Genomic DNA, 10,760 nt, shown 5'->3' with positions numbered 1-10,760 from the left:
GCGCCTTGAAGTTAGGAACCATAGAAAACCAACTTCAGCCGGCCACCACTGTGGGGTTCGAACCCGGATCCTCCGCATCGCGAGTCCGTCACTATAACCACTCGACCACCACAGCGGCCAATTATAGTTTAGCAAAACAAACATTATTATCAAGGAAACAGTTATCTTCCGGATATTATGCTGAGGTGAACCCGGAAAGAAAAGTCATCGCGTCTCCGCTGGGACTCGAACCCAAGCCCTCTTGCATACCGGGCAATCACGCTACCATCTACACCACTGGCCCTTATTTCACGCACTATGGCGAGAGGCGCTGAAGTAGAGGCATTAGTAGCCTCTCTTAACTTCAGTAAATGGTCCCCGGGTAGGACGGTTTAGAAAGAGATAGATGGCTTTTTTGAAAATGCAAGTGTTTTCCAAAGTGTTAGTTGATATTACTGTTTGTAGATGACAGTATAAACTATGATCTAGAAACCAAAAAATTTCCCTATGTTCACCTTATTTCTCATGTACTGTTTCCCGATCTGGAACAAGAAGTAGTCTCGAAAACCATAATTCTGTATAATTAAAGTAGACAGTTGAAAACTACTCGTTTTCTTCATGCATCTGGCAACACGTCGGTTGTTTGTCGTCTGTCACGTGGTTCGCGTGTGTGTGTGTAATCAGATTTGTTTATCGGAGTCCCGCGTAAACAAGTTTGTTTTTTATCCTCGCCGATATAAATAGATAGTGTTATAATCCCGGGTTAATTAGACCGGATCAAAGATGGCGTCCTCCTCAGTCCGCTGCAAGATCGGGCCGTCGATACTCAACGCCGACCTGGCGGACATCTTCCAAGAATCGCAGAAGCTTTTGGATTCTGGAGCGGATTATCTCCACCTGGACGTCATGGATGGACACTTCGTACCCAACCTCACATTTGGACATCCCGTTGTCAAATGTCTCAAGAAGAAGTTGCCTCGAGCTTTCTTTGACATGCACATGATGGTGTCGGATCCGGATAAGGTAATATTGCATTTCTGAGAGTTGAAACATGTAGTTTTTCCTTATGCCCCCCTCCCCAGCTAGGATCCTTAGGTGGCCCCTGTACAGTAAATTCGCAGCATGAAAAGACAAAGCCCTGGGCCACACCCTTTTTGGGGCAGGGCTTTCCTGTCTTGCCAAATAATAAACACAGAATGAATTATTGTGCATTTCAAGTTTAAAAAGTCATTATGCCCCCGAAATTGTGATGTGCAAGTAGGCCTCTAGCCTGGGGGTTCCCAGGTATGGCCCTCACAAGGGTGAAGCTGACCAGGCTCTAGCGCTGGGGCTGAGGACAATTTTCGTCATTTTTTTTTGTTTTTTCACACTAAATTTACCATCAGAGAGCTCATGGAAAGTCTGGCTTAGGGATCCACTTTAGATCCCAGCCAAGGAGCCCTTCTTCAGGATGTAGGCCTGATTATGGAACTAGGAATAGATATTTTTTTCCACTATGAATTTACTAAAGAGGGGCTAATAAAAATCCTTATTTTGGAATCTAGCTGATCTCAGTCTAGGGGTTATGTTGCAGGATCTTTCTTTCAAATCGAGTACTACGAGGGTCTATTGCCATCTACAGGCCATTTACTACCTCCTAGTAAGTTGTGCCAGAAGTGTAAATGTGTGTACTTAACAATCTGAGTAGAAATCTAGTATTGTCTAATTTCTCAGTGCTGCCATTTATGTTTCAGAATTGAGTGAAGTGTAATTATTCAATTACATTTGTACCGTTTGCAGATCTGCAGGTAGTTGTGGGGTGGGGTGTTAAAATAGAGGAATAAATTGAATCAGTGGTTCCCGATGGGTGGTATGTGACAGGTACAAGAAAATTAGAACAGAATTAGTAAAGACCTGCAAATTCATAAATCTGCCATTGCGTATAGAGCAGGTAGGTAAGTGACCTATAGAGTGTGCAAACATAGGAGTGGCCTAGAGCAGTGGTTCTCAACCTTTTTGGAACCGCGGCCGGTGAATCAAATTGCTGTGAGTTTACGGCCCGGTCTGGAATAGTTTACTCGTTCAGAAATTAATAATTAATAAACAAACAATTAATTAATTAAACCTGTCTTTAATTGATTAATTAATTTAATCTATTAATTAATTAAAACCCATTTATAATGAATTGAATTCATTATTTTCTTGCGGAGTGATGCAACATTTTTTTTTCTGGTAATATATTAATAACGTGCAGAAGTCAAAACATAAACGAAGCGTTTCATCAGCAACTGCAGTAAACATCGTCATTGCTTAAGCGCCGGAACCTGGGTACTGAGGCTGTTTGAGCATCCCCAATATATTTTACGAGATGGCTGAGCCACCAATTATCAATATACAATGCAACGCTCCACTCATTCTCCTGCATAAGGGCTTGAGCCCATATATACGGGACAAATGGCAACCTTTAGCCCCCCTCAACGTTTTCTTCATTTCAGCGCTTCTACCTCATTAAAAAATTCAATTGATCACAAATCAATCGAGACGTCTTAATATTCAATTCTACAGACTAATTTAGCATAGTGTGTAAAAATATGAAGTTTTCATTCATAGTGGGCAATGGAATTTTTTTGAGCTGACATCAACGCAGCACTTATTTATTAGCACTTTTTTAATAACTTAGTGTAAAATATATTTTACAATCAAACTTTACATTTAATCTTAGGTAGAAAGAAGGTAATGATATTAAAAAAATTCGTCATCATAAAAGTCCGCTGAAGAGCAGAAAATTGTTCATTTTTGGACGAAACACTTTTCGGTATATTCAGGATAGATGCTTATGTTAAGATGTGTAACTTGATAAATTACAAAACTTTGATCGCGATTTTTCTACTCTAAAACTTAAACTTTTCTCTATTTTTTAACAAAAATTGCGATTTGTGAACCTATCCACACTCTGGAAAAGAAATTAAAACGAAAACTCTCGCAACGTAATTCACTGCGTTTTTGCAAAGAAAACAGTATTCGAGTTATCACCAGTAGTTATGGGCACCTTGATGACCGATTCAAAAACACAATATTTTCTGTATACAGATGGTGCTTCACTTAGCACAATTAGTCTCTGAGATTTGCCACGCATATGTGAAATACTTCGTTCTTTTCTGAGAACACATACTAAATCGTAAAGAGGTTTTTACCACTGGCCATAAATAAACGGTCCAATGGTCGATGGTGGTTTTCTATTGCCCGGAAATTTTCCTAATCACTCACAATTATTCCCCTTTGAAGTTATGCAGCTTTGCGAGTAGCACAGATGTTTTTCAAGTCTCCAAGGAACTTGGGATATCGAGTTTTCTTATGGCATTATTGTTTGTCTTCAGGACATTTTCTGTGGTGCCGACAATGGCAAACCGTGGACACGCAAATGACAGGGTCATCTGGTTGTCAACAGAGAGAGCCCTGAAGCAGTAGGATATTTTCGGAGAAAGGGACGGAGAGTATGGAAAAACATTCCCCACCCCTGCTGTATTGTTTGGGTCTCATGAAGACTGATACTCAAAAATACGAAAAGAAAAAAAACACAATTAAAAATACTAGTTTCGAGGGGGAGGGAAGGACCAGAGACATGGTTCCTTTCTTTTGGGCCTTGCAACAAAACGAAGGATTTTCAGTGCGATAAGGGGAAGAGGAATCCTCCAAATTCTTATAATTTACAATTGCGGCTGGAAGACTTTGAACTCTAGGAGGGTTTTTCATCTTCCTTTGTATGATTTTTAGACTGAAAAACTAAAATAATATGTACCATAATAGTGAAATAAACCAATTAGTTATTCGTGAAAATACAATACTTTGAAAAATGAAAGGGTAATGAATATATTCTCGCGGCCCGGCGGTTGAGAAACACTGGCCTAGAGAGTGTCTGATGAGGGTAGACATATGAGTGACCAAAACAGTATGCAAACATGTGAGTGACCCAGAGAGCGAGGTGTCAGGAGATCAATAAGTGATCTAGAGAATGTGAAAGCATATGAACGACCAAAAGAGTTGCATATAGACTGGGCATATTTATGATTAAACGTGCTATAGCCCAGGGCAGTCAATTTGGGGAATAAGTGGTCAAAAATAGTGTAAAAGGGTAGGGGCATCCCATATCAGCCTTTGGCAAATGACAGGAAAATAGAGTTCACTAATGAAACAAAGCCCAAATGTTAGTTATGGCTCAATATGGATCATTAGGACAAGTCATACATGAGTAAATGGGTAGCTATATATATAGGGGTAAGAGAGGCACAGGTATGGAGTCCCTTGTCCTAATGGCACATCATAGCCATTAGGACAAGGGACTCCTTGGCAAATAATGACCCAGGGAAAGAGAGCCACATGTAAATATGGGAGGGTGTAGTGAAAAAGAAGTTCATGTAAGTAGGACTAGACTAAGAGAATTGTGGATGGATGAATTATGGCATTGTTCCTTGACTGAAGACAAAGGATCCTCCACAGGTAATGTAAATTTGAGAACCATTGCTTCAAGTGAAAAAAAAGTATCACATAATATTGAATTTAAGATTCTCCATTTGGTGATTTCTCATAATCATCAACTGAGTGTGCTGCCCACTCCAATTTCGGAATAAATTTTGTTAGCCCTAGTCGATAAACAGCCAGCTGGATCTCATCCTGGTATTTTTGTTTTCTGCTATCTTTTAAGATGCACGATGTATTCACGAGTTGAATTGTATCCTTTAATCCAAAAAGACTAATTTTTATCTTTGTTTTTCCTTGACATTCAGTGGATTGAGCCGATGTCCGATGCTGGTGCTGAGCAATACACATTCCACTATGAAGCTGCGGAGAAACCCCTTGATGTGATCCGTAAAGTGAAAGAAGCAGGAATGAAGGTAATTTGAGGTAATTATCGTTAATAGCGGTGAAATGAACAAAATTTTGTAAGTAAAGTAGCCTAGAATCTGTTTTGAGCTGTTCTGTGATTTCACATGTTATGGCCGCAGTCAAGGGAACCTTCAGTCAGGAGGGTAGGTATGACCACACGTATTCTGTAAACACTAGTGTGCGGCCTTATATTTAAAAAAACAAACCTGGGGACCCTAGAATAAAGCTCTGTCATCCTCCCAGAAGGACCATCTTTGGGAGGACATGAAGCTCTGCAGGTAAGCTTGACCCCCCCCCCCCGCCCTTCTCCTCCCATTTTGAACCAACTGTTCATCCTTGAAAACAATATCCTTGGCTCCTTGAAGACTTGGCTGGTGCCCAAATTACCTTTCAATTTGTCAGGCTCTGGCCTAATATAAAGGGTTTATGCTTCTTTTAAATCGGAATAGCTTTCTCCTGATAATTAATGGCTAAAGAGTATTGGCAGGGGCCCGTGCAGACCTTTACATGGGGTCCTGTTTTTGTGAAAATTTTTCTTATTTTTGTGAAAAAAATATGTAATTTTTTGGAGGAAGTGAAATAATCAAGTTAATTTATCGCAAAAGAAATGAAATGCCAAATTTATGGTTTTGTTAATTTGTATTTTGTAAAAGGTTTGTTTTTTGGATCTTGAATTTTGTGAAGGTGTGGAAAAATTGACCCAAATTTCATCTGGACAGACTTCTGATTAGTGAGCAGGGGCAGCTTAAGCGAGAGTGCAATGGGTGCAGTGCACCCAGGCAGCAGGTTGTTAGGGGTGGCGGCTTATACAGACTTTTAGTTGGACATTTAAATTTAAAAAAATTTCCGATGCAGAAAATTTTTTAATTCCATCACACTCTTGGACCATATTTTGCCGAAAAAGATGGTTGACAAAACTTGAGGCATTAGACAGGTAGTGCGATCACGATTCCAGAAACAAGAATGTACTCTTTCACAAGGAGTAAGTCAGTCTTTTCGTGCCCCCACTCAGTAATACAGTTTATTAATAATAATTATATACAGTTTAAAATGTGCTGCTTCATGTTAAAAAAAAATATTTTAATACCAGTGTAACCTGGGCTGTGTGTCAAGTTCTGTTCCGGCCTTCACCACGGTTGTCTTCAAGAATTTCACTTGAGGCTTTGCACCTGTGCAGCGGGTAGGCTTGAGACGCCCCTGTCATCGAACATCATTTACTCACTATAAGTGATGTTCCTACTCGTTATTTTTCATTCGATGTATTCTGTATGTATAAAAGATTGTTATTTAATACTAATTTTGTATCCGAATATCACAGGCTGGCATTGCATTGAAACCTCTCACTCCAGTTGAAGTTGTCGTACCTTTTGTGGAACATGTCGATCTAGTCCTGATCATGACCGTCGAACCAGGATTTGGTGGACAGAGCTTCATGTCAGACATGATGGGAAAAGTAAAGCGATTATCAGTATTTTTCTAGTGATGCATAAAAATTGATCAACTTATTATTGTGTGTAGGTCTACAGGCCTATGTTGTTAATTCAAGATCCTTAATGACCTTGTTTGAAAAAGTTTTCTTTTGGATGTGAAAAAGTCTTTGATATTGGGAAGTACTAGTTACAACTAATTGTATTGATGCATAATGCAATCCAATGAACTTTTTCATTCTTCAAGCGCTTGTTCTCGGATACAACGCAGGTAGAAATCTGTGCTATGATAGCTCCTTGTTACACCATGCTTCGTTATAACTTGCATCTGCACATTTTGCATCTTTCATTAGAACTATTTACTCATACTTAATAATGTTCTTTTAGGTTAGATTTATACTCTGTCAAAAATGGGAAAAATAATGCACCAAGAAGAAAACTTCATTCAACAGATTAAAAAAAAACTTGACATGTGTAGTTGCCATAGTAAAATGTGTAAATAATCACAATATTATAAAGATGGATCATTTTTAGTGTTGAGTGCATCAAAAGGAATAGTAATTTGTTGAGTTGCTTCGAGGCCAAATACAAGAAAAGATATGGTCTGGCGTATGCCTGCATAACCAAAGTTCTGTGTGTTGGCCTAAGGCAGATTAGTCTATACTTGTTGTAACTGAGCCTCTAATTCCTGCAAGCTCACGGTGTGATGAAGTAGTCAACCCCCTTTCGTACCTACTCAATTCGTGTTAACTCTGGCTATAAGATGGGCAAGAAAGGTCTTGAATGGTTTTTTATACAGAATTTCTGATGAAACCCTTGTCATATCTAGGTTAGCATTATCATTCTGAATAATGTCTGTTGGGCCCTTGCCATAAGTGGTAAAATGTGTAGGTGCGGAATTTCCTGGGCATATCATCAAGGTGCTACGGTTTCCCTTATCAGAATTCAAAATGACTGGCTGTTATGAGTGAAGGCTTCCTATACTACCACACTTGCAGTTGGTCCATATGCCCCCCAAAGCAGAATGTTTGGCACTGTTCTGCGACGAGCCCTCAGCTGACTGGAAATGTTCTGTGGTAAAAATCCCCATACATGTAATAGTGTTTTTTTGCACTTTTTCTTAAAATTCTTCCAAATTGTTCTGCAGTAAAGTAGTAGCAGTTTAGTAGCGCTAATTGTTCTGCGACGCGTCACAGATTTTGGCACATTCCGCTTAGGGCATATGCCTTTCCTAAGAAAAGCACTATTTGCCCTCTGACCACTGGTTTGCCATTGGCGAACATGACCGTCATTGAACACAAAGCAGGATAGCAATTGAATATTGACACCTATCTTCTGTCTGCAAATTATCTGGTGCGATGCTGACGAATACAGCATCTGCAATTCAGTGGTTGGGGTAACATCATTGGCCCTGTCAATCTCCTCTGCAGATGAAAACAATTCTCTTTATCTTTTGAGTGAGATGGGCCGGAGCCTGTTTAACACACACGCACAAAGCAGTCTTTGGAGTCGTTTTGAAGAGCAAGATAAACACTTTCACACTGTCTAGTGGCAGGAATAGGCCTATTTGCATTATTTTTTTGCCACAGTAATCATTTGCATAACAACATGTTATATAACTTACCAATTTTCGTAGTGATTGGACTATTCTTTCTTAGTGTTTGTTTGTTTTTTTGATGGGGAAAGTATATGTTCTGGGAATGAATTCAAAGTTTGCAATGTGCAAATTCATTGGGAAAAACCTGATGAATAATGCTTTAAATCCTCACAGGTCCAGTTCCTGAGGTCAAATTACAGCGATTTGGACATTGAGGTCGATGGCGGAGTAGGACCGAGTACTATAGACTTATGTGCAGAGGTTCGTTATTAAATTTTTTTCTTTGTAAATGAGCCTGCCTCTGAAAAGTAGGCTTTTTTTTTCTAGACATGGTTGTGAAGAACCTTTCTTAATACTTCATATGTTCATAAGTTTTTAATACTGAGTGAATAGAGTGACAACTTTGAAAATCAATTTATATTGCCCTAAATATCAAATTACACAACAGATTTTTAGTTTTATTATATATTTCTTTAAAATAAACTGTTAATTTCTTAGTTTACATACAAAGTATACACAGTTATTAAATTTAAAGTATTAGTTCATATTTTTCTTCATAGATGACAGTACTACATTTTTCTGACAAAAATGTCTCGTAGACTGTCGTGATGTGGCCATGTTTTACTCATTCTGTATTTTGATCTAGAAACAGAAGATGACAAACGCTACAGCTCTGAGCAATTCAGTTGAAGCTACAGTAACTAAAGTAGAAATAGCTCATGAGAATCACCGATAATGTTATCGTTTGGCTACTGTTATCACTTTCACTAATTTTAACTAATTATGGACAGGACCAATATTGTAATATGGTAAAAAAAATTATGTATAATTAACAGGATTTCAGTTTATATAGACCTATAATTTTTTTTTTTCGTCAAAAGTTTTTTTCTTTTCACATATTTTAAAGCTAAGGTTGAAACCACTTATTTTTTCCTTGTATATTATTATCAACCTTCAAGACCATTTTGGAAATCAGGAAGCTTCCTTATCTACAAAAATTTTATAAAGCACATTGTAATTTTGCAATACACATCAGACCAGAGTTTCCAAAATTTTTGTGTTCCGTTGCTCCCTTCTTCAGAATTTTTTTTCTCACCCCCCCCCCTTCCCTACCCCGTCAACTCAAGCCATCCCGTAGGATCTTGCATTATAGCTTCTACCCATTCCATCACCTCCATGGATGATTTTGCCCAGTTTGGGAAACACTGTGTTAGGCAGTTCCACTTTAACTCGTCACAATTTCTGAATTAAAAAAAGGATTTTAGTTTAAGGAGGGGAAATCCTGTTTTAGAGCAATTTGAAGGGGGGGGGGGGAGAATGCATGATTTAACATTTTGTGCATTTTAAATCTGTTATATTAGAAACAAGAATGGAGTTATCCTGTTTGAACAAATGGGACAAATAGTCATTACACTTACAACCACTTCACCAAACACCAACTCCATCTATGTTGTAATTTACTGTAAAGAGTTGGGTTAGAAATGAAGGCACCATCTATCAGTGTTTGGCTCGAGCTCATTAGGGAAAATATCTGTTATCTATATTCTTCCACAGTTGGAATCTGGGACCTAGCAGAACCTTCACTGTGATAGACAAGCATCTTAGCACCACGCCACTCTACTTCATCAAACACCAACTCTGGCCATATCGCTATATTGCAATTTACTGCCATTAGTGAGATGGGTTGGAAGTGAAGGCGCTGTCTATCGGTGGTCGCCTCGAGTTCGTTAGGGAAAATATATTATCTATATTCTTCCTTGGGTTCGAACCCAGGACCCTGACAACAACCTTCATGATGGTAGACGAGCATCTTACCACCATGCCACTTGGGCACAACCACGCCACTCTGGCACTCATACTTACAATAGTTCTTTCGAGTATAGTTATCAATTGGTTATTGTTATTGGAATCCTGAGTCCCAATGTGAACACATTTGGTGCAGTGCACTGTAGTTGTTTTCTTCCCATGCATCTGGCAATATGTTGGCAATATGCTATATTGCAATTTACTGCCATTAGTGAGATGGGTTGGAAGTGAAGGCGCTGTCTATCGGTGGTTGCCTCGAGTTTGTTAGGGAAAATATATTATCTATATTCTTCCTTGGGTTCGAACCCAGGACCCTGACAACAACCTTCATGATGGTAGACGAGCATCTTACCACCATGCCACTTGGGCACAACCACGCCACTCTGGCACTCATACTTACAATAGTTCTTTCGAGTATAGTTATCAATTGGTTATTGTTATTGGAATCCCTGAGTCCCAATGTGAACACATTTGGTGCAGTGCACTGTAGTTGTTTTCTTCCCATGCATCTGGCAATATGTTGGTTGTGTAAGTCTTTCAACATTTCAGTGCCATATTTTCCTACTTCAGTGGGAAATTTGGAGACACACGAGCAAGCTGCTCATTCGTTCCAAAAATAAGAAGAATGATAATGTGTAAGAGGGGAAAAAGTTCTGCTGTTTTCTTTCTTTTTTTAACAGGTTGCCTTAGCTTTATGCCTTTGAATGTCACAAGTCAAATTTCCTTTGGGTGAATTTCTCTGTAACTCAGCCCCATCATTTTCTGTGGGTGGAATTCAGGAACCTTTTTGATTGCACCATGTAAATATCTTAATAGCATCTCTTTGTTATTCACAGGCTGGTGCCAATCTCATCGTGTCTGGAACTGCAATCACTGGTAGCAGCAACCCTTCGAACGTCATTTCAGGTTTAAGAAGATCTGTGGAGAATGCGATAGTGAAATCTAACTTAGAGCGTTAATATTAAATATTTTCTTACAAGAAAAACCCTGTATATTTCGGATTCCAGATACTGAAACATAGTTCCATCAAATTGTGAAGATTCCAACTTTTTTGGTATGATTTTTTAAAATAAATATTGATAACTTTA

At 38.8% G+C, this 10,760-nt stretch overlaps 1 protein-coding gene across 1 annotated transcript; it reads left to right on the top strand.

Annotated features, from left to right (window-relative positions):
- Window positions 1–611: 611 nt before the first annotated feature.
- On the top strand, window positions 612–10,760 carry Rpe (ribulose-phosphate 3-epimerase). The gene is made up of 5 exons (XM_089238478.1): window positions 612–1,002; window positions 4,743–4,850; window positions 6,161–6,295; window positions 8,041–8,127; window positions 10,509–10,760. Exons 1-5 carry the CDS (start codon window positions 763–765, stop codon window positions 10,629–10,631), a joined length of 693 nt encoding a protein of 230 aa, XP_089094604.1. The 5' UTR covers window positions 612–762; the 3' UTR covers window positions 10,632–10,760.

Source organism: Pholcus phalangioides, unplaced genomic scaffold, assembly GCF_987345545.1.
Source record: "Pholcus phalangioides strain wild (caught in Gottingen) unplaced genomic scaffold, Ppha-v1.0 ptg000010l_1, whole genome shotgun sequence".
NCBI classification, from domain to species: Eukaryota; Metazoa; Arthropoda; class Arachnida; order Araneae; family Pholcidae; genus Pholcus; species Pholcus phalangioides.
Note: the sequence above shows the minus strand (reverse complement) of the source record. Positions and strands in the feature narration are given on the sequence as shown.